Raw genomic sequence first — 23,047 nt, forward strand, 5'->3', positions numbered from 1 at the left:
GTCTTTCTGTCTGTTTGTCGGTTTATCTGTTTTTTCCGTCTGCCACAGAGACGGTACAATTCTCTCCACCTTGCCAATTTTCTGCAGCAGGTTTTCTCTACTAGGCAACACTGTTTCGGCCCCACGTAGGGCACAGAATATTTGATATGTTGGTGGTGAAAGAGCAAAGCATGCCTCCTCAGGTAGGGTTGTTTAATTCGTATCTCAGCACTGCCTCAGAATGAAGACCATTTACTTTGGTCTATTTCAATCTCTTTTCTCTGCGCTTTTTTGCTCTCCCAATCTGTGACCGTCTGTTTATCTATATGTCTAATTACGCTGTCTGTCTTATGTAATTTGTACCCGGATAAATGGTTGTCTGCTAGAGACCCATTCCTCCTCCTACTCTGTTGCTTCCACATAACAAATTAGAGGAACAATGGCTGCAAATGGGCTACTGCATCAAACTGGATGATGGATGAGTGATGGGCGCTCACAGAGGGTTGAGTTTTCGTCCCTTCCCACCCGTTGTCGGCAACTCCTTGCGCAAGATAGAGAAACTTCTTGAGTGCTCGATTGCTCGATCTTCAAAAGCACTTTCATCCGACTCTATGAGTCACCTGATTGTGTCTGTTTTTGAGTGTGCCTTCCTGTCATCATGCTAATCATGCAACTTCTCTTGCTCTTTCTCTTCACTTTGTTTCTTTCTATCTCTTGCTCGTGCTGCCTTCCCACACTTTTCCACGCTCTAATCTCTGTCATTATGTCTGAGTGACAAGTACTCCACGCCAGCACCCACTGCAAGACTGAACTTGAGGACAGAATGACAAAAGTAAACATCCGACACCCTGCTAGCATCCAGCAAGCTTAAGGTAGCTGTTTGTGGAAATGTGTGTGTACATGCTCGCTTGTATTTTCTCCCTAGGTATCAGCAGGGGCGGATGCTTTGGTACCACAGGATTCACATAGAACATATTCAAATAGTCTCTTGCTGTAGAGATCCTGTAAAATAAATTTAAGGAAATGTCAGTAGAGATCTCTCCGACTTCTCAGACACTAAGACCAATTTCAAGTTCCCTCTTGCCCCTTCTTACCTTTCCACCTACCTGACGAACTTTTTTTGTGTCCATGGCTATTTAGTTTTTGCCATGTTTCCCTTTTAATGTTCACCTCAAGGTGCTGAAACCTTTCACCTTGTTGTCCAGACTCCTATTTCAGTTGGTGTCTACTTCAAAAGCTGAGCCATTGTTCTTCTCCTTTTACCATAAGAGAACACAAATGCACAGGTTACTTCACTTTGGTACAAGGGTATCCATTACTTTGTGAACTAAGCCGCTGGAAGTTAATCTCTTTGAGCCTCCTTTCTCGTCTGCGATGGCAGGCTGCTCTTTCAGGCTCGAAAATACTCATGTATCTTTTTGCAAAGTGTGTCTTTTGTTTTGTTTTCATTCCCTTTCTTCATGCCATTCCTGTCCTTCCCTTGCTGTGTTGCTTCTCAGATTTGATCAAATGTCTTGCCTAGAAGAAAATTTGATCCACACACTACCCATTCATCCATTTTATTTATATCTCTCAGGTGTTCAATAAAATGAACATGTTCAGACTAAGAGTGTGCTAGGCTTAATCGATGGGCTTTGAGTGACACGCCTCAGCCAATTACAAATTGGCCAACTTTCCTTCTAACCACCGACAGAGGTTTACAGATCTACATAGTGGACTCACGAGAAATAAGGAAAAGGAAGAAATAGTGCAGAAGAAACTCTGAAATTGAACATTCTGTACACTTTTCTGTGCATGAAATCCAGCTGTGTGACAACAAATCAGATCCGTTCACCTCTACACAGCAAAACAGCATCATCCGGCGCTTGTTTTTAGTGCCGTGTGTTATGCTTAGCGGTTGAATCGCTGAAATAATATTTGCACTTGCATTCCATCCAAGCCTTCAGGGTGGAGAGCTCTCGCTTTGTACTCAGAGAAGGACTTGAGACGATGTTAATGAGGGTCTTCCTCTCAGTGTGAGAGTCGTTCGGTGCCACCATGACTCACGAAGAGATGGTCTAAGATCGGCCAAAAAGATATGCAGCAGTCAAGAACGGAGCCTAATCGTATGATTTGCTCTGAGAGGGTGCTGGAAAGTTCTAACGGGTGAAATTTGAGCGCAATCAAACAAGTCAAACTTAATCTTAGTGTTTCCTTTGTTTATATGAGCTGTGTGAAGTCTTGTGACACTGTGCAATTGTTAACGAGGCAGCCGGGCTTTGACTAATCAATCCGTAAAGGGCACGTAACCGTAACCATGGGAAACACACGGCTTAGCTTAGCCCTTGTGCACACACTGCATTAAAGCCAAAACAATCCTTCACAGCAGTCATCTGTGCATGATTCATGTATGAATATTCATTGATGAGTACAATGCCAATTCAGCTGGTAATAAACCAGAGCAGTCTCTGTCTTATGGAAACTTGACAGCCTTCACTGATCGAGCAGCTATATCTAATAGTAAACAGATGGCTATATAAACAGTGTTTTTTTCCCTCAATGCTGAATATTCCTCTGCATCAGGTCTAACTTTAATACCAGGTTCAGCGGCTGCGACTTGAAACGATATTGCTGCAGCACGGAAGACAAATTTCAATTTGCTGCTGTTTTCTGTGTCCCCACAGGAGGTATGAAATTCTGGTCTTGTTTTGATAGTAAAACAGAAAAACTGCCATATTTTCACTGTATTCCCAAATATGCACTAAACCTGACTGGGTAAGTGTGATCTTTAAATTGTGATACATCTCAGCCATATGACACTGTTTGTTAACGAAAGTAAGAAAACATTTGCAAACAATTTCTAAAGATAGTTGAACTAAGTTTCAATGTAGCTTTTTTCTCTCATTCTCACATAACTCATTTTCTACCGCTTATCCGAACTACTTCGGGTCACGGGGAGCCTGTGCCTACCTCAGGAGTGCCAACCCATCTCAGGGCACACACACACACTCTCATTCACTCACGCAATCACACACTACGGACAATTTTCAAGAGATGCCAATCAACCTACCATGCATGTCTTTGGACCGGGGAGGAAACCGGAGTACCCGGAGGAAACCCCCGAGGCACGGGAAGAACATGAAAACTCCACACACACAAGGCGGAGGCAGGAATCGAACCCCCAACCCTGGAGGTGTGAGGCGAATGTGCTAACCACTAAACCACCATGCCCTAGCTTTTTTCTGTGGCACCTAATTTGCTGGAAATCCCCCATCTCTTGCCCCCCGATATGCCCCCCAACCCTCCCTATGGCCCCTTGTGGGTCATGGTGTAAATCAAAGACCAAACACTCTCTTAACTCTGCACTGTATGCCCAGATTTTTTTTATCTATAAGTACATGTCTTTCTCCATCATATCTCTTTGCCGATACTTTACATGGTATTTGTGGTATTTATTAGTATTTACTGCAGGGTGGTTTTCAGAAAAACATCAAAATCTAGACTCTGCAAATAAATATAGAAGATTTATTGGAGACATGGCATAATCGTTTATTTTCCACCAATCTGAGATCGTCATCAGTTTGGTGGTCAACAAATACGACAAGGTTATTTGTCAGTGTCAGAAAAATTTTTGCAGTCTTCAACATACACATTCAGAGAAACTATACAAATAAATATCAAACCCAGTCTAGGAACAAATCCAAGCACACCAGTCACGAATGCTGCTCAGTATATCTCTAATTACCAGCAAATCCCTAATCTCAATCTGCCTTAAAACACACTAAGTTTATCTTATTTTGGAGTGCCTTGTCTTGGCTTTGGGAACAAAAGGATCATGATTCTGAGAGGTCTGCTTTTTATGAGTCACTAGGACACCATGGAGGAACAAACTCTCCATTTTGATCAAGCTGAATACTGAGCCAGAATGATATAATTACTCTGGACTTGAATAAGGAAGTGAACACAATTCGGCTTTGTCTCTGAGCCTGAGCACCAGGGAGAGAGGATGTATGAGAATGTAGACAAAACCAGAGGATTTGAAAAAAAAGGGATGGAAGACAGGAAGTCCAAGTCCCTGTGGGTCCACTGAACTCGGCTGTTAGCCACGTGTCCTACAGTGGTCAGAGACTATTAACCCAAGAGCCTTTGCAAACAATGCCAGGCTCTTTATCTCCATCTATTTATCTATTATCTGCTTGGTTCAACTGATTAGCTTCCTGTCTAATTGTCTTACTCTCCATCATGGACCCCTTGTATGTATAAGGGAGGGGCGCTTGACAAATATGGACCAGCCGAGTTCATTGTCTTTTGTTGAGCACTAACACAACAATGGGATTTTATGCAGCAAACTGTCGTCACAGAAAGCTATTGTCTCATCATCCGATATATGTGCTAGCGTCATTATCTGAATGTTAAGTCAGGCTAACAAGAGCGCGAAAAACAGTGGGGGGGCAGATAAACGATTCTGGAGCATCTTCTCCACAGGGGGTAAGGCAATACTCAGAGGAGAGCTGTTTCCTGACACTGGGAATCTCGTCTCCCGTGGATGTCCACATATGCTAAATGAGACATAACATGAAGTAGGTTTGACTGCAGGCATCAACACGTCCGCTTGCCCTAAATTAGATCCTTTCCTCTCCGTTTATCATCACTTTTGTTGGAGGCAGATAAAAGGGCTTTATTTGCAACATGCCAGAACAAGAACAGAGCTGATCTCTTCATATTTGGAGTAGAACACTGTCAAATGCTGCAATATACATGCGCTATATTGTGTGGAAGAATAAAAAATTCTTTGTAATGTAAACAGATTCGGTCTATATGTGCTGTATATGTGTGAGCAGCAGAGTCCTTTAGGACATGTCCGGTGGAATGAGAGCCAATCAAAGTAGGCCAAAACTCATCCATATCTGTGCCATGTGGATAACTTCTAAATAATGCAGCAGGTTTCCAGACCAGTATTCTGCTGCATCGGCGCTATTGTGAGCCTTGTGTGTCACGATCTCTCTCTCTCTCTCTCTCTCTCTCTCTCTCTCTCTCTCTCTTACACACACACACATCATCCTCCTTCAACTCTTTTAGCACTTTCCCATTTTTCTGTTTCTCACAGGCGATTGAGAGTTAGGGACAGGAAGCAAGGAAGGACAGAGAAAGTGAGAGATTCCTCCATGCCTTTAGTCACACATCCTATTGTCCAACTCACACTCACACACACACACACACACACACACACAAATCTGTCTTGATTTACACCCTCCACACCATGTAAGCATATGGCCAGTTAGCACACACACACACACACACTCACACACCCCTAAATCCCTTCACAGACACTAAAGCCATGTATTATGCTGTGGTTCCCTATCCAAGCCACCACAATGCCACAGGGCTGGTGTTATTAACAGGAGGAAGATGAGGGATGAGTGAGATTAAACCATCACTCACTCTAGTAGAATTGACATAATATATATTCTTTATTTTTATTTATATAAAGTTGTTTGTCTATCTATTTATCAGGCAGTCTGTTTGTCTGTCTAACACACCGCTAATGTGATGTTCCCCACACAGCTAAGGACAGCTAATCAGACAAAATCAGAGCAGGAAGAGGGCGAAGCAGAGTCTGATGAGATCCCGCTCCACAGTGCATGTGTGTATGGCGACAGGGCTGGGCAGGAAGAGGAAAGAGTGTGTGATCTTTGCACACTTCCTTTGAACTTAGCCCCTATGAGACACATCTCTAAGCTAAAGCATCCAAAAAAAAACCCATGCGTCCAAGATTACTCAGAATACTGATGCCGGAGCTGAGTAGAATTCCACTGGGAAGCAGAGGGACATTCGGAGAAAGAAAATTCTGGATGCTTTGGTGAGGGCATACATATGAATGTTTGCCTCAGAGGCAGTGTGTGAACAGCTTGTTTTTCTCCAAGCCTCTGTCATGTTCTGCCTCACTCGCTGCTAGTTTGAGTTCTAAGCTCCAGTGCTGTCACATACTCCCCCAAGTGTGTGTGTCTGTCTGTGTGTGTGAGAGTGCGTGCTTGTATATGCAAGTAGAAAGAAGAAAGTGAGTGTAGAAGCTGGAGTGTGTGTGTGTATATGTGTGTGTGTGTTTGTTTCTGTGGGAGTGAGTGTGTCTGCATATGCAGTTGTGTATATACTGTATGTGTGTGTGTGTGTGTGTGTGTGAGAGAGAGAGAGAGAGAGAGAGAGAGAGAGAGAGAGAGAGAGAGAGAGTGAACACCAGGTATTAGTGTACGCTGTGGTGTGTGTCCATTAGCGGGGATTGTGCGGTATGGTGAGTCAACAGCATGATGGCTGTCACCTACACACTGTGAGGAACACTACTGTGTAGATGTCAGGTGAGATGAGTAGTGGCCATCTGGGAGTGTGTGAGAACCTCAGCGCTCCTCCTGGAGCAGCTGCTGCCAGTCTGTCAACGAACAGCATCGGTCTGCTACCAGCTTACACACGCACACCCAAGCGCACACACACACACATGTTGTCATCTGACGAATAACCACATGTGAAATGCAATGTGAGGTAACTGTTTAAAAGTGGACTTTTGTTCAGTGTCTTTACACATTTACATTTACACATCTATCTTCCCCTGTATTATCTATCTTCCGTTGTTCTCTCTCTCTCTCTCTCTTCAAGTTTGATTTGTGAGTTTGGTCAGGCAGGCTTTTTATTAACATTCCCCACTAATATTTTTTGTTTTGCCTCACAGTCTGATGGCGCACATCCTGATTTCACATTTAAATTTAATTACAGCCTCCATCCGTGTCAATACTCTGCTCTCATTTATCAAAAAGACACAGAGAGGGGGAGAGAAAGTGCAGCTTAACAGCCAGTAAACATTTGTTTTTGTTTTTTCATATTCATTTACCAGAGCGTTGGCCGAAAGCATTTTAATTGGTTGCACTTTTGGGAGTGATTGAGGGGATTTGAAGCCTTTATCTCGACTTGAATCAATGGTGCCGTTAATAATACAGCTGATGAATAAAACATTCGGTTGAGAGTTAGGGAAACAAACACACAAGGCAGGTACAAAATAGAGCTCTGGAAAGACTGACGTGTCCCAAACTACCATACTGTTGAGCGTGTGAACATCAGATACTATTCAATCTCATAATACCAGGAGATTTCTGAAGCAATCTGTCCTACTTTGATGACATCACAGAGATATGCGATGCAGTGTTTCAAAGGAACTGATTTGATTGTTTCACTTCATTTACAGTATAAACATGTAAAAAATAGTAGGTTTGATGTCTACCACAGTTTGGAGACTTCCAGCTCAAACACCCTTCTTAAACCTGCTCATAAACTTTGTGCTGTCATAGCTCATACGTGCCAAGACTTTTCAAAGGAAAGTAACTAATACAAGCTCAAAGTTTACTGTTTCCTCAGGGGGTTTAAACACACCCGTGTCGTCTTCTTTCTGTGAACAAGCGACCAGTGGCAACACAAAGGGAGGAAGAGTGTCAAGTGTGTGAAGTAGATGAGAACAGGAACACACTTACACGTAGAAAACAACAATTGTAGCAATTTCCTTATAGAGATTTATTAGCTTATGAAATTTAAAACTTTCAAACTCTTTGCATATCGCTAGCCAGGTAACACGATCATGCATCAAAGCATCGTCATCTCATTTGATGCTCACATATGGAAAAATTAGTGACTTACACTTTTACACAATACAATATTTGTAACAAGGCTAAGGAAAATGCTATTAAGTGACATCAGACTCTTGTTTGCATATTCTTCTATGAAATGATTGCATTAAAATGGGCTACAAACAAAATTTGTGATTTTTCTACGTTTCTTTTATTATTATTATTATTATTATTATTATTATTATTATTATTAATGAGAAGCGGTTGGTCACTATGCAATGGTGTTTCTGTGATTGGTGGTTGTGGGGAATAGGTGTTGCTGGGCAGTGGTCATCAGGGTTTGGTCTCTGGATGGTGATGATCAGTGATTGGGGGTTGCTGAGCAGCGGTGATCGGTGATTGGAGGTTGCTGAGCAATGGTGATCAGTGATTGGAGGTTGCTGGGCAGCGGTGATCAGTGATTGGAGGTTGCTGGGCGTTGGGTATCATTTATTGGTGCTTGTTGGACAGTGGTGTTTAGTGAATGGTGGTTGCTGGTCAGTGGTGTTCAGTGATTGGTCATTGTTCAGGTGTGCTCAGTAATTGGTCACTGGACAGTAGTGAACAGTGATAGGTGGTTGCTGGGATCGCGCCTGTTGGTGTTTGGTCACGAAACTGCACTCTTTCTGCACTCAAACAAGCAGCAGCTGGTAGTGAAACTATTGCGCTGAGACAAGCACAGAAACTAGTTAACATCTGCTCAGAAAGTCTGTCAGATCATAGCGATATCGGTGCTTTCTGCTGAAAAAGTCTCTAAAAGTCGACAGCATGTTCTAAAGTTGCCAACACAGGAGAAACCACGACAAGGTCTTAAAGAAAGAAGCTTCAGATGAAGAAGTCATTTAAACCATTTAAATAGAAACTCACCCCGACCTACCCTATTGTCTCAGTCCTGTTAAATTAAACAATGAATTCATCAATATGCTACTTTAATTATCTGAATAAAATTGTCATCACGGCTTTCCCTTAGGATGTCGCCCTGAAAGCATTGAGAAGTGTGCCGCCTCCATTCGAGCCCAGCAGCACACTTCAATATTTATTTAATGTCGCTGCATTATTCTGTTTGAAAGAGATAGGGTATTATCCCTGGCATGCCTATGCAATTATTAGTGTGTGTGTGTGTGTGTGTGTGTGTGTGTGTGCGCGCGCGCGCGTGTGTGTGTGTGAGAGAGAGTGTGTGTGTGCGTGCGTGTGTGTGTGTGCGTGCGTGCGTGTGTGTGTCCTCTTTACTCTGCTCTGTGCGACTAAAACCCTCCGGCGTTAAGTTTAAACGCGCTTTATTTCCTCCGTGGATACATTTATAATCTACATTTTGCTCAGAGTTATCCTTCTCTCTCTCTCTCTCTCTCTCTCTCTCTCTCTCTCTCTCTCTCTCTCTCTCTCTCTCTCTCTGTCTTTTTTTTTGTGAGACAGAGATGCAAAGATGTTAAATGAATAGCCTGAGGGTTATAAAGTTTATCATGACCTAAATGATCTGTTTGTAAACTGTAACTCATATAGAGCTCAACCGTTCATCATACACACAGACTGAGCTTCCAGATAGATAGATAGATAGATAGATAGATAGGTTGCTGAAATACCTTATAAGCAGTTCACAAAAACACACAGACAAACACACACAAAGGCATGGATTCATATATATTCACAAAAAAATGTTTAAAATAATCTACAAAGGTAAATATGAACAAATCAAATAATCAACAACCGCAATGATCAAAGTTTCTTTTTCAAATGTACTATTCATTGTGAGACCATTAATATCGTGGACTAGAAACAGATACACACACACGCGCGCGCGCGCGCTATACTGTACGTTACAATAGACAGAAGCTAAAATTGCGCGAACAATACGGCTCCTTCAAATTGGTATTTAACAGACGTTTCATTCAGATTAAGGGCTAAATGAACTAAGACTGGCAGTTAAAGCTTATAAAGTACTCTGCTGAAGAGTGCGAGGTCTCATCCCACTACCAGAACTGGGCAAAAACACTGCCGTAAGAGTGAGATTACTGGTTTGACGCAGCGCACCCGGGGAAGTGCGACAATATAAAATACAATAAATAAACAAAACCTAACCAATTGATCCACGCTACAATGTGACACATTAGAGCACTGCAGAGAACCCCAGTGCGTGAAAATCAATCCCCAAAGCTCTTACCTGCTCCTAGAAAGACAAAAGCGATGAAAAACTGCAGCATCTTGCTCCAGTCTTCTGGCTCTTGCTCACCAGTCCGGACTGCAAATGCTTCCTTCAGCAGCTCTCCAAAGCAGGACAGATAAAAAGCAAAACAAAACAAACAAACCAAAAAATTACTTTTCTCAAAACCAACAGCTCTGAAAACGTCCTCAGTGTCTCTGAGATGGTCCGACTGGGTTCACAGAATTCCGTGGTCAGTTCAGGATTTCCGTGTCCAACGCTCCGAGTTGCGAACTTTTCTTCCTGGGCGCAATTGTCTCGATTTTAAAGGAACCTAGAATCTCTCCAGTTATCGTGAATTCGCTCCTTTAGTCCGAGTCGGCTCGGTGCTTCTCTGTACTGGATTGTCCGTTCAAGAGTGCTGGAGTAGAGTGTGTGCGCGCTTGAGCTCTCTCTATCGCGCGCTCGTGTGTGTATGCGTGTGTGTGTGTGTGAGAGAGAGAGAGAGTACGTGTGTGTAGCTTGGCTGTGTCTATGCTGAATGAAGCTCTGATCTCCTCCGCAGCGGAACGCGTTTCAGCACCAGCCTCTAGTGAAAGCACCACTCGTATCCACACCCCCTCCGTTCCTCCCCTCTCTCTCTCTCTCTCTCTCTCTCTCTCTCTCTCTCTGCGAGAGATCACACCGCTCAACACTCCTCACACTCTTCTGTGCTCTTTCACACTCCTATGCCAGCTCACAGACACCTCTGGGCTTCTTTCTGCACTATTTAAAAACAGCTCTGAAATGTATCACTCGCGTGTGCACCGTGTGCACTGTAGATGTATCCGGTCTTACACTTCAGCGCGCACTTTCTTTCACGCTCCTCCATGCGCTTTGGCAACAATCTAAGTATTCTCTCTGCATCCTGTTCATACTTATACTCCTCTATGCACTGATTCACTCATCTTTTTTGGGGGGGATTTTTTCCACTCCTCTCTACACTATTTGATAGAGATCTCGAAGTGCTTTTCACCATCGTTTATACACTTTTTAGACAGCTGTAACACTCCTCTCTGTACCCTCGCGTGCCTCTCTTTGCTTTTATCTCAGCTTTCTGTGTACTTTAGACATCTTTTTGAGCACCTACACTCCTGTCTGCATGTTTTTGGACCATACAAGCTTTCAAAATCCTCTTTAAGCTTTCAGAGAACACCTATGTTTCGCTTTTTTTTTGCCTCCTTCATGCACCATTTAGAGCCACCTATGTGTACTCTTATGGTCTCTTCGTCTGCTCTCTTTGCACTTCATTTTTTTTTCTATGAATTTTATCTGTAATATCTAAAAAGCTCTATACATTCCACACTCTTCAGCATGCTCCCTGGTACATGATTTAAACTCTATTTCCTCTATGTTCACACACACACACACACACACACACACACACACACACACACACACACACACACACACACACACACACACACACACACACACACACACACACACTGTACATCTGTCTGCTCCTGTACACTTTTTAGTCTATGCAATACTCAGGCTCAATGCACACTTGTAGGTTTTTCTTTCTGTTCTCAGGTGCATCTTTTTGCATCATCTATGAATCTGTCATAGGCTATCTGTTGGCTTCTGTCTTTCTTCACAGGCATAAATAAAAAGAGTTTCACATTTGGGAACTAGAACACCCACTCATGCACACTCCACTGGGCTACAGCCCCTAAGGACTTGTGATTATTTAAAGAAGAAGAAAAGAAAAGAAAAGGGAGGCGGGGTGAGACCTTGCACACTTTAGTGCTAGAACAGTAGGGGGTGCTTGGTTAAACACCAAAATCCCCAGTGTTGAATTAACACCTCCGGTGTTCATTAAATGCCAGCTGGACATAAGTGAATATTGTAAAGTGTTAATTTAACATTCTGAAGTCAAGGTTTGTGGGGAAAAAAGTGACAGGTAAAGAATAGTTAAGCAAATGAAAATGATTTAAATTAGACATAGACTTGACTAGCTTGTTAAACATCTAGACATCTGAACACATGTCCTATGATTTATTCTTTTATGAGTGGTGTTACATTTTTAAGTGTTTTCTATTATTTTTGGTGTTACATTCTCAGTGTTTTGTAACTTAACAAGGAAAAATACAGGCTATTCCTTCCACTGTACTATTAAACTGGACATTTCTGTGGCTAAAGACATATCAGTAGACCGTGATTCATTGACATGGAAAATGTACTTAAGTGAAACTGAACAGACCTCATGAGAAATGTGTAGAATGTCAAACGATTACGTCTGATATTATTAGAACGATCTGTTTCACATTAATCGTTTCATGTGAACTGTTTTAATTTCAAACTTTAACCATTCCATATAAACATACACATAATTTGCTTATTCATATCCTCTGTGGTATCTTGTGCTGAAAATACATGCATTTAGGGAATCAGATTAAATAATCCAGATAACAGTCTATGCCACCCAACCCAGCTCATTTCTCATATCTATGAGGTGATTTACTTTATCAAGCACACAACTGTGTACCAAAAATTTAAAAGCTTCTCATTAACTGCGTAGTCCTGATCTGTCATGTCCCTTTTATCTGCTCTGTCTGTTGTTGATTGCAATCAGCAGTGTGATAGAAGATCAATGAAGTTCACCCAGGTGTGAATCACATCAGCGCTGTGGCAGGTGGCTGGATATTAAAACAGAGCATGAAGCATTTAGGACAAGCACTGAATTCAAAATGACTCACGACTCTACATTACATAGGGTAGAAAATAAAGTCTTGTGTACGTTAGAAACTGCACTATATGCCCAGTAGGGGGCTATTTGGGCTTGAGCCAAGTACTTGTCAAATTGTGTGCTTGCAGCAATCTGCCAATCTTAGATATTGTGGGTCTCTATAGAATAAAGTGGTAAGTCATTTTGCAAAGACCATTTCTCCTCCATCACTGTGGTTGGAAATTTATTATTGATGGAACTCTAGTTGTTCAGCATGGTGTTGTCTCAGCATGATGAGGAATCAAAAAATGATGTGAAGAAGGCCAGTAGGGCAAGGCTACCATAAGTTATTACTGCAGGTAGGTGGTTTCCTGCTTACAAAACAATCTTAATCTGGGACTTGACCAGCACTAGAGAAAGAGATGGGCAGGGAAAGGTTATGAGATGTGCAGATGTATTGACAGCTGTAGTTTATCCATAGCAGTTACTGTTTTTAGACCGCATGCTACAAATGAGATAAAAAAGATATGCAATTCTTTTAAGTTAAAGTAGCAAAGTAAAATTCATCCAGAAGGAATAAAACAGTTCACTTAAAGGGAAAACATTCTGAACTTTAAAGTTAAAGGCGCTCTTTTACTTCTGGTAGTGGTTATTTTACTTCATGCCAACTTTATCTAGATGAACTTTGTCCTGTGAATTCACGAGCCTTAGTCTTGTGAGCCAAAATACCCAAGTGGGTGGGACTGTATGTTTTTTTTTTTTTTTAGAAAAAAAAAAAAACAGGTTTTAAAGTATTCTTTTAAATACAATTTATATATATTTATGTATTTTAAACAGTATTTAATATTTAACAGATTTTTTATTTAATTGTTTGCTTAAGGTTTACTTACTGTTGCTCTCTTTTCCACCTACATCTGCTTTTTGTGGTAAAATTCTTTTTTTTTTCTTTCTTTCTGCCTGCTAGCTTTTCCTTGTTAGCACTGTTGGCACCTTTGGACGTAAAGATGTTTTTTGGAGTAAAAGAAGAAGAGGGTGAGAAGAGGAGGAAAATGGGCAACCTGCTTGGAAAAAAATAGAACAAAAAAGGTGGATAATGCAATAAGAAAAAGGGAGGAGGATGATGGGATACCACTAATGTAGATAAATGAGAGAGAATAATGATATGAGACCTACACTGGAGAAGGAGAAGAAGACAATGGGGCATCTGTAGTATAGAGAATGGAGGATGGTAGAAGACTGGTGTTAGAGACAGAAATGAGGATGGGGAAGACATGAGAGTAGAGGACAAGACAGAAAGAGTTTGAGAATGCACCTGTATGAGTGGAAGAGTAAAAGAAAGCTGGGGAAGAAGATGATGGCAGATGGTGCTGGAAGAGGGATTAGAGGACAGGATGATGAGATAAATGGAGGTAGACTGTATAGTGGAGAAAAAGGAGAGAAATGCTGTAAGTGATTATGGGGCCACCTGTAATGGAAGAAGAGAAGTGGACAGGACGATTATGGGAACCTTATAGCATATCAGAAGATGGAGAGATGGAAGTGAGTTAGGACTGTGTTAAGTGGAAATTGACTGGTAACTTGTTCTTAGAAAACATGAAAGAGGTCTTCTGCAAGTAAAATGCCAGAAATGTGACCTGTCATTTGACAAAGTACCAAAAGGCCGCAGTGAATCTAGAGACTATCCTGGTTCCACAGGGAGCTGGCAAGAATACACCCTGGATGGGATGCTATTCACACATATTTACACCGTGTCTGTAGGTTGCGGAGAAAACAGGAAAACCTGGAGGAAACCTATAAAGAATCTGCTTAGTGAACAGGCACCGGTGAACACCACAACACCATGCTGCTATAGCATAACATGTAGCATGTTTACCACTTTTGCTGAAAGCCATGATCATAGATAGAGACGAGTAGAGGATGATGGAGAAAGATGAGAGACCGTGGTGACTGAGATCCATAGTGCAAGTGGAGAACATGATGATTGGAGATCTATATTGGGAAAAAGAAGAGGAAAAGGAGTAGAGGTATACAATAAGAGAGCTATATTGGAAAAAGAAAAGAAGAGATGAAAGTGCTAAACGATCTTCAAATATAGGAGCTTTGTACTAACCTTCTCAATAAATAGGGGCTGAATGTGTATTATATAAACTCAAAAATGCTTCTTTATTGACGGTATAGACTGAGTTACCAGATTTTTGTTAGATTTGCTTATAGATTTGTTATTTTTAATACTTTAGTAACTCCATGGAGGCCCTTTATTGTTATCTCATTATTTAACTAAAATTTAGTCCAGCTACATTAATGGTCTGGACAAGTAACTAACCTGAACTATTAGTGAAGAGTTGATAGATTAGGTCAATGGATTTAAAATGGTCCTTCAGAGGCAGTGCTGGCTCAAGTCTCTGGGTTGTTGATCGGAAAGTCAGGGTTACAGCCCCAGCAATGCAAAGCTGCCACTGTTGGGAAACTGAGCAAGGCACTTAACCCTCCCTGATCCGACCCCAACCTCCACAGTTGGTATATGAGAAGAAAAGAATTCCACTGTGCTGTAATGTATATGTGGTGATAATAAAGGCTTCTATGCCACAATTTCATTCATGTTACCATTTTTTAAAAGTGGCACTGATTCTCAACAGATGTTGGTTTATGTAAATGTATGTTAGAGATATCAGGGTGATCTGTATTTTGAACTCGAGTCACTGAACTATAGCTAGACGTTTGGTTTTGCTGCAGTATTTTTAAGTGCTTGAAATACACTAAAAAGCCAAAGGTTTTTGTATTTCTAACCATTACACCCATATGTGCTTGGTGAACATCTCTTTCCAGATTTGCTCTTATAATAACCTCCACTCTTCTGGGAAGACTTTCCACTAGATGTTGGAGAGTGGCTGGGGGGATTTGTGTCTCATTCAGCCAAGAGAGCACTGGTGAGATCAGGCACTGATGTCAGGTGAGGAGGTCTGGGGTGCAGTGTTCCAGTTCATCCTAAAGTGCGAATCAGTGGGAATAAGGTCAGGGCTCTGTGTAGGACACTCGATTTGGCAACTCCAAACTTGGCAAAGGATGTCTTTATTGACCTTGCTTTGTGCACGGGGGTATTGTCATGCTGGATCTGGTTTCATTCCAGTGAAGGGAAATCTAAGACAATATATGTTGCAACAGTTTGGAGATGACTTACATGTTGATGTATTGGTCAGATGCCCACAACCTTTGGCCATGTAGTGCACATTCCTGGACTGTGATATGCCATTTGATGACTGTTCTCATATATAATGAACTTACTCTATATAGAGAGCTGTATTCAAGAATGATAGGCTAAAAGCACATGGTATGTTTTTTATAGATAATCATCAATGCATATGGTATAATTAGATAATCAAAAAAATACAATACCTAGCAAATTGAAAGTTAGAGTCACATTATACTGATTTTTATATTAACTTTAATCGCAAAATAACTTCTTTTTATAGACCAAAGAATATTTGCACTGTAAATGACATCATTTCCATGAATTGGTTGCTAGGTTAATTTTGATACTTTAATACTGAGCTTCAGTAGTAAAGGCATTACTGTATTATGAATTAAACACTTCAATAGCTTCATATTTTAGATAACACCACATTTAGGATGTCTCTCTCACCAAGGCTTTTAAAAGCATAAATGATTTATATAAAAATAAAAATAAAAGATTTTGATGTAGATTTATTAACACATTCCGTTTGATATTTACTTAAATGTTCTGTGAAAGAAGAGGCTGACAGTATGGATGTCACTTCCAAGGTAATTGTAAGAAAAGTAATAAATTAAGCATGAGGCAAAGTGCTATGGAAATGTGACTCCCCAGGAAATGAGAATATTTTAACAAAATATTATCTCAGTCTCCATTTGACCCCAGGGTCAATTAGAAAAGAAACGCCAACGTGGGGTGATGCGCCGCTTCGAAATTAAAACGGGAGCTTCCTCTCCTGTGTAATTTGCAAGGCTGATGCAAAGTTAAAGTGAAGCCTGTGTGTTTTCTCCAGATTGCTGCCTAATTGCACAGGACAATGAGGAATTGATTAGGACAATTAGGGGCAAGGCAACCTGAAACACGGCAGCTTCAGCAAACAAACACAAAGCGCTTTTTGCATATGAGGCAGTTTCTGTGGCATAGCTGAGCACCTGTCACATTACACTGTATTAGATGCTGATGTTTCCCATTTGAAACAGTGAAATATAGTACTGCAGAACAGCAGAGCAATGTATCTGTAATGCATCTTTCATCTAGTGTATGATAAATATGCATATGTACATTCATGAAAGATTACCATATCAGTTATACTCAACACAAATCATACACACAATGCTTAGTGTACAGTATGCGAATAATCAACAACACGGTAGAGTGGGGTGCAGTCGATTAATTTCCAATAACTACACTTATAACAGGAATTTTCAAAAAGCGTTTTATCCTCAATATTATACAGTATTTTGCCAACATATTTGTAGATTTGACTGATTTATAGTTAAATTTAATATTGTGGAATGCATGAGAAACTAATTCCTGTTATCATTTACATTATGGAAGCTATAGAGAGTTGTTCCCTCACCAGGCTCTTTTTCCTGAGAAAAACAATGAACATGCAACTTGTTAAACCTAACAGTAATTTAAAAACAAACCTCGCAGTAATTTAAAACAAACCTCGCAATAATTTAAAACAAACCTCACAGTAACTTAAAACAAACCTTACAATAACTTAAAACAAACCTCGCAGTAACTTAAAACAAACCTTACAATAACTTAAAACGAACCTCACAGTAACTTAAAACAAACCTCACAGTAACATAAAAACAAACCTCGCAGTAACTTAAAAACAAACCTTACAGTAATTTAAAACAAACCTCACAGTAATTTAAAACAAACCTCGCAGTAACTTAAAACAAATCTCACAGTAACATAAAAACAAACCTTACAGTAATTTAAAAACAAACCTCACAGTAACATAAAAACAAACCTTACAGTAATTTAAAACAAACCTTACAGTAATTTAAAACAAACCTTACAGTAATTTAAAAACAAACCTCACAGTAACATAAAAACAAACCTTACAGTAATTTAAAACAAACCTTACAGTAATTTAAAAACAAACCTCACAGTAACATAAAAACAAACCTTACAGTAATTTAAAACAAACCTTACAGTAATTTAAAACAAACCTTACAGTAACTTAAAACAAACCTCACAGTAACATAAAAACAAACCTTACAGTAATTTAAAACAAACCTCGCAGTAACTTAAAACAAACCTCACAGGAATATAAAAACAAACCTTGCAGTAACTTAAAACAAACCTCACAGTAACATAAAAACAAACCTTACAGTAATTTAAAACAAACCTCACAGTAACATAAAAACAAACCTCACAGTAACATAAAAACAAACCTTACAGTAACTTAAAACAAACCTCACAGTAACTTAAAACAAACCTTACAGTAACATAAAAACAAACCTTACAGTAACATAAAAACAAACCTTACAGTAATTTAAAACAAACCTTGCAGGAATATAAAAACAAACCTCACAGTAACTTAAAAACAAACTACAACAACTTAAAACAGTAAAAGTGGAATCTTGACATTTGAATTTATCTCCACAATTCAGAGGTACATATACAGTAGTTATTTTTCCATTCAAAAGCAAATCTCTTTGTTTGAGTCACTAACTTGAACAAATTGCCATTGAACAACTTTCTATATAGAACAGTCATCCCTACTGTTTAGTTGCTGCTGATGGATTTTATGATTGCACTGAGAAAAGCATGGGATGCATTCTGAGACTGGTACCTCATCATGTTGCCTTACAGAGTTTTTTCATTCTTGGACCTGTTTTTTTCTTATTAGGGACCTACATCTTGATTTCTGTAAAGCTGCTTGCTGACAATCTCTATTACTCTACACAGATCTAAAATTGAATTGAACTGCAGTCACATGCATACAGAATGTATTCATCATTTCTCATTCATCAATTGAGTTCAGTGAATTGTGTTTAAGCTTGTTCAGGTCGGGCTGGAGATCTCCAGCTGTTCATTGACACACAGAAATACAGTCATATTAAAACAACAACAACAACAGAACAAAATAGCAATTATTATTATCTATTTCACACAACACACGATGTTTGTACTGAATGAATCACTGAACTGTACAGGCTCAAAGGATTACTATAAAACTAAAAGGCGTATGTAGGCACCTGTCCATCACACCTACAAGTCAAGTCAAAAAGTCAAGAAGCTTTTATTGTCATTTCAACCATATATAGCTGTTGCAGTACACAGTGATATGAGACAACGTTTCTCCAGGACCATGGTGCTACATAAATCAAAGACAGACCTAAGGACTTAGTAAGTTAGTCCTAGATACATAAAGTGCATCTGTGCAACCTGGTGCAAACAGTGCAGGACAAGACAAACAAGACAGAAAGACAGTGCAGGACAAAAGACAGTGCAAAGAAAGAATTACAAGACAATACACAAAAGACAATAAACAGAAACAGCACCGATCAGTGTAAATACTGTATGTTCAACACTATTGCTTGTGAGGAAATACTGGAATGAACACAGTGTTATAGCAGCAGTTACCTGAGATATTATAAAGCATTGTGCAAAACAGCAATCAACTGAAATGTGAGACAGCATGTGCAAAGAGCAAAAAAACAGAGTGAAAATACTGCATGTAAACAGTTTGATCGATATATATTGGAAGTGTGTGTATTTGGTGTAGGTGTGTGCAGTCCGTACAGTTGATGTGCGTGTGTATGTTGTGCTCAGGATGTCTTTTTGTTCTGCAGAGGTATATATTTTCCATTCACAGGAAGTAAGATGCCTTTATACAGTACCTGTTCCAGCATGACAATGCCTTTGTGCACAAAGCAAGGTCCATGAAGACATGTTTTGCCAAGGCTAGTGTTGGAGAATTGTTGGAGAAGGTGGCCTGCACAGAGCGCTGATCTCAACCTCACTGCACTCCAGGCCTCATCAACCAACACCAGTGCCTGACCTCACTAATACTCTTGTGGTTGAATGAGCACAAATCCCCACAGCCACACTCCATCTAGTAAAAAGGCAGAAGAGTGGAGGTTATTATAACAGCAAAGAGGGAATTAATCTATCTATCTATCTATCTATCTATCTATCTATCTATCTATCTATCTATCTATCTATCTATCTATCTATATCCATTACATTTATGGAAATGGAGAAGCTTGGGGTGCACTGTGTTAATAAATGGTCTACAGTTACAGAGCTGTCCTCTGTATCATTGTGATACAGAGGACAGCAGTACTATAATGTCTTTTTATTGAAGGAGTATGTCATTGCAGTGCCAAAATACACCAGTGTGCCATAATATTTTGGATAATGCTTCAGCACGTTGGAGCCATCCAGCAAAACTGAAAGGCTATATTTTATTTCAACTGAAGCTACAACGGTCACCAGTGTACTTTTATAGTAAATATTTTATTTTATAGACATCTAAGGAGCAATCTGGGATGAAGTGGTTTAAAATGGTTGTCTGTATGCTAAGCTTTAAAGGAATAATGATTGTGATTCCTCTGCATTTGTGTTTCTTCTCAGTTCAGCTGCTTGCTTTTCTGTTCTACAGGTCCTTGGATAACTGAGAGAATTATAGATGCGTGTTTGTTTCACCTGCTTGGAGTTGGAACTAAATAATAAAAATGCGGAATCTCCCTGAAGACCAGATTTGGGAATCCTGGGCCTGCTTGTTGCACATGACATTCCACAGATTGTTGGAAAATACAGAATGAGTGATGACTCAACATCCAAATAAGTTGGAGAGATCACCATGGAAAATTTGACTGTGAAAGTTTGTCACGCTGTTGAAAATGTCAGAATGAATTATTAATCGGAGTTAGGATTTGCATATTGTTATGATTTTATTTTAAGAGTCTTGCTCTGGTGATTTAGGATACAGTCACAACACTGCTTTTTCCTGGTATGAATTGTGACTATATGCAGACTCAGCCCAGCTGTTGGTACTGGTTTGGCGTCATCACGAAGACACAGCAGGTCTCACTGTCCAGCGCACACACTCCCACCAGCATCAACAGGCCTCAGATCCGCACAGATCTCGACTGAATTACATCGATTGCTTCAACTAAAGTTATATTCAAGAGGTGACATACTGTCACAGTCATAAGACGTTGGCTTTGGACTGATTCAGAAGATGATGCATCATTCAGTAATCTCCTAGCACTTATGGAGTGTTGTGATGTTCTTTTCCTAAGGTGTAATATAACAAGATGTGGATATTTCAGGGGATTGGGGTGGGCGGGGGCCTGGGGGTGTCATTTTTAAGTAAATTCTTAAAAAAAAGCAAGCACTTAGATATTACACTGAGATGCAATTCAAATATCATATGCTTTCGTGCTTTTCGGAAACCAAGCGTCACATTCAATTCAATTTAATAAGTTCTGAATGCTCTGTTGTACATTTTTATTTCTAAATAGAGGTGAAGTCAGAGTACGAATGTGTATTGGGAGCAGTGGGAAGCTGTGCATTTCTGCTGAAGTCTGTTCAGTGATGAAGCATCTGTATCAGGTTTACTTATATTTAAGTACATTTTGTGCTACTGAGAAAACAATTCTACATCAGATAAATTACATCATTCTGGAGATCATACATTCAATGTACATTAGCTTTGACATGTACCATTCGTTCCTTTAGCTCCAGGAACAATTCTAAGAGGAACATCAATGATGTAAATGTGGGACCTTCTTTTGCAGGTACTCCTGCACACACATACACAACAAATGGTCATTTAGTTGGTTTTCACACTGGGCTTGTTTCTTCTTGACGCTCCCTGCAAAGTTGATTTGGTTTCAGACTCGCTCGATTCTGTAGAACTCTGGTGCATTTGCATTCATCTTGCATCATCGCAAACGCACATGGAAAACAGAACCATATTGAATCACCTCTCGTTGACTTATTTATTTGGTTATTATTTTGGTGCTGTAATTATTCACAGTATGGCATCTCACCTCTTCTATGTCTTACAATGTTCCCCTGCTACTTATGGTAGGTTTAATGTAAAAACTAATGATATCATCATTGGCTAAAACAGACACGCAGGTTACTTTACTGCCTGAACAAGTACGGACCCGAGTACTAATTACGTTTACATTCATTGAGCATTGCAGCACAGAATTACAACTCAGACTTCCTCCTACAGGTAGTCTCAGGTTTGGTGCCACGCTGTGCTTCCTGGTCCACATGACAGCTTTCACATTACCAATCTTTTGTGTGAACCATGCTCTATTCTGGACTAAGTGTCAGCGTGAAAGACTCCTTAGTGTCACTGATGCACCAACTAACTTCTTATTGGTAAGTGGGAGGAAATCGGAGAACCCAGAGCAAAACCCACACAAACAACATGCAGAGAAATATCACACAGAGAGCAGCTCAAGTTCAGGATTGACCGGGAACCCTGGAGCATGCTGCTCTATGATAAAATATTGTAGATTATTTTTTTATTTGTCTCTGTAATTTTATTTGGGTCCGCCTACTAGCCTACCTTGTCAGTTATTTTGTTAGTGAGTGTGTATATTCTTTTGCATTTTATATTATTCTCTAGGTGGAGAAATGAAAGTTGAAAGGAAATAGTGTCAAGTATACTTTGTGTATGAGTATACGAGTGCCTTTATTCTGAATATGGCTGGCTGTGGCTCAGCCTTTGGCCACTGGAAATCACAGCCGTGACAATCCAGTACAACAGGACAATTGTGAGTGTGATATTCCTTTTATGCAATAAAAGAATGCATATCGAATAGCTAACATTTCAAACCCAATATAGCTATACACCATATTTTGCTTATTTTTGCTACGCTAATGAATAGAGCTCCAGATGAAGCCACACTTGCTGGCAGCCCTTCAGCTAGCTGGCTTGCTTTCTTCTTCTTGAGCTTATATTGATTTGTAGTGCATGTGTATGTTCCCGCTAAAGGAAGACCTGACTTCCCTTCTTCCTTTTCATCTTCATCGGACGAGCTGTCGTATTTAAAGTCGATAAGATATTCATGAGGGGGGCCACGGTGGCTTAGTGGTTAGCACGTTCGCCTCACACCTCCAGGGTCGGGGTTCGATTCCTGCCTCCACCTTGTGTGTGTGGAGTTTGCATGTTCTCCCCATGCCTCGGGGGTTTCCTCCGGGTACTCCGGTTTCCTCCCCCGGTCCAAAGACATGCATGGTAGGTTGATTGGCATCTCTGCAAAAATTGTCCGTAGCGTGTGGTTGCGTGAGTGAATGAGAGTGTGTGCCCTGCGATGGGTTGGCACTCCGTCCAGGGTGTATCCTGCCTTGATGCCCAATGACGCCTGAGATAGGCACAGGCTCCCCGTGACCCGAGGTAGTTCGGATAAGCGGTAGAAGATGAATGAATGAAAAGATATTCATGAAAAAACTCCACTGACGATGTCACTGACTCTACAATAGTAATCGTTTTCAGTGGAACTCACTATTCCTTGACCAACTTTAAACAAACTTTCATTGTGTTCCTGCATTAGAAAACACACATAAATACATCTTCCACCTTCCACCAACTCTAA

The 23,047-nt window shown here is 40.3% G+C and overlaps 1 protein-coding gene across 1 annotated transcript in view; it reads right to left on the reverse strand.

Moving 5' to 3' along the window:
- kirrel3l (kirre like nephrin family adhesion molecule 3, like) overlaps positions 1-10,263 on the reverse strand; it is a 46,800-nt gene extending 36,537 nt beyond the window's left edge. Inside the window, exon 1 of the mRNA XM_060888468.1 lies at positions 9,763-10,263. Coding sequence (XP_060744451.1) covers positions 9,763-9,802 — 40 coding nt within the window. The 5' untranslated portion in view covers positions 9,803-10,263. The remainder of the gene's footprint in view (positions 1-9,762) is intronic.
- Between the last annotated feature and the right edge of the window lie 12,784 nt (positions 10,264-23,047).

Source organism: Tachysurus vachellii, chromosome 15 (genome assembly GCF_030014155.1).
Source record: "Tachysurus vachellii isolate PV-2020 chromosome 15, HZAU_Pvac_v1, whole genome shotgun sequence".
NCBI classification, from domain to species: Eukaryota; Metazoa; Chordata; class Actinopteri; order Siluriformes; family Bagridae; genus Tachysurus; species Tachysurus vachellii.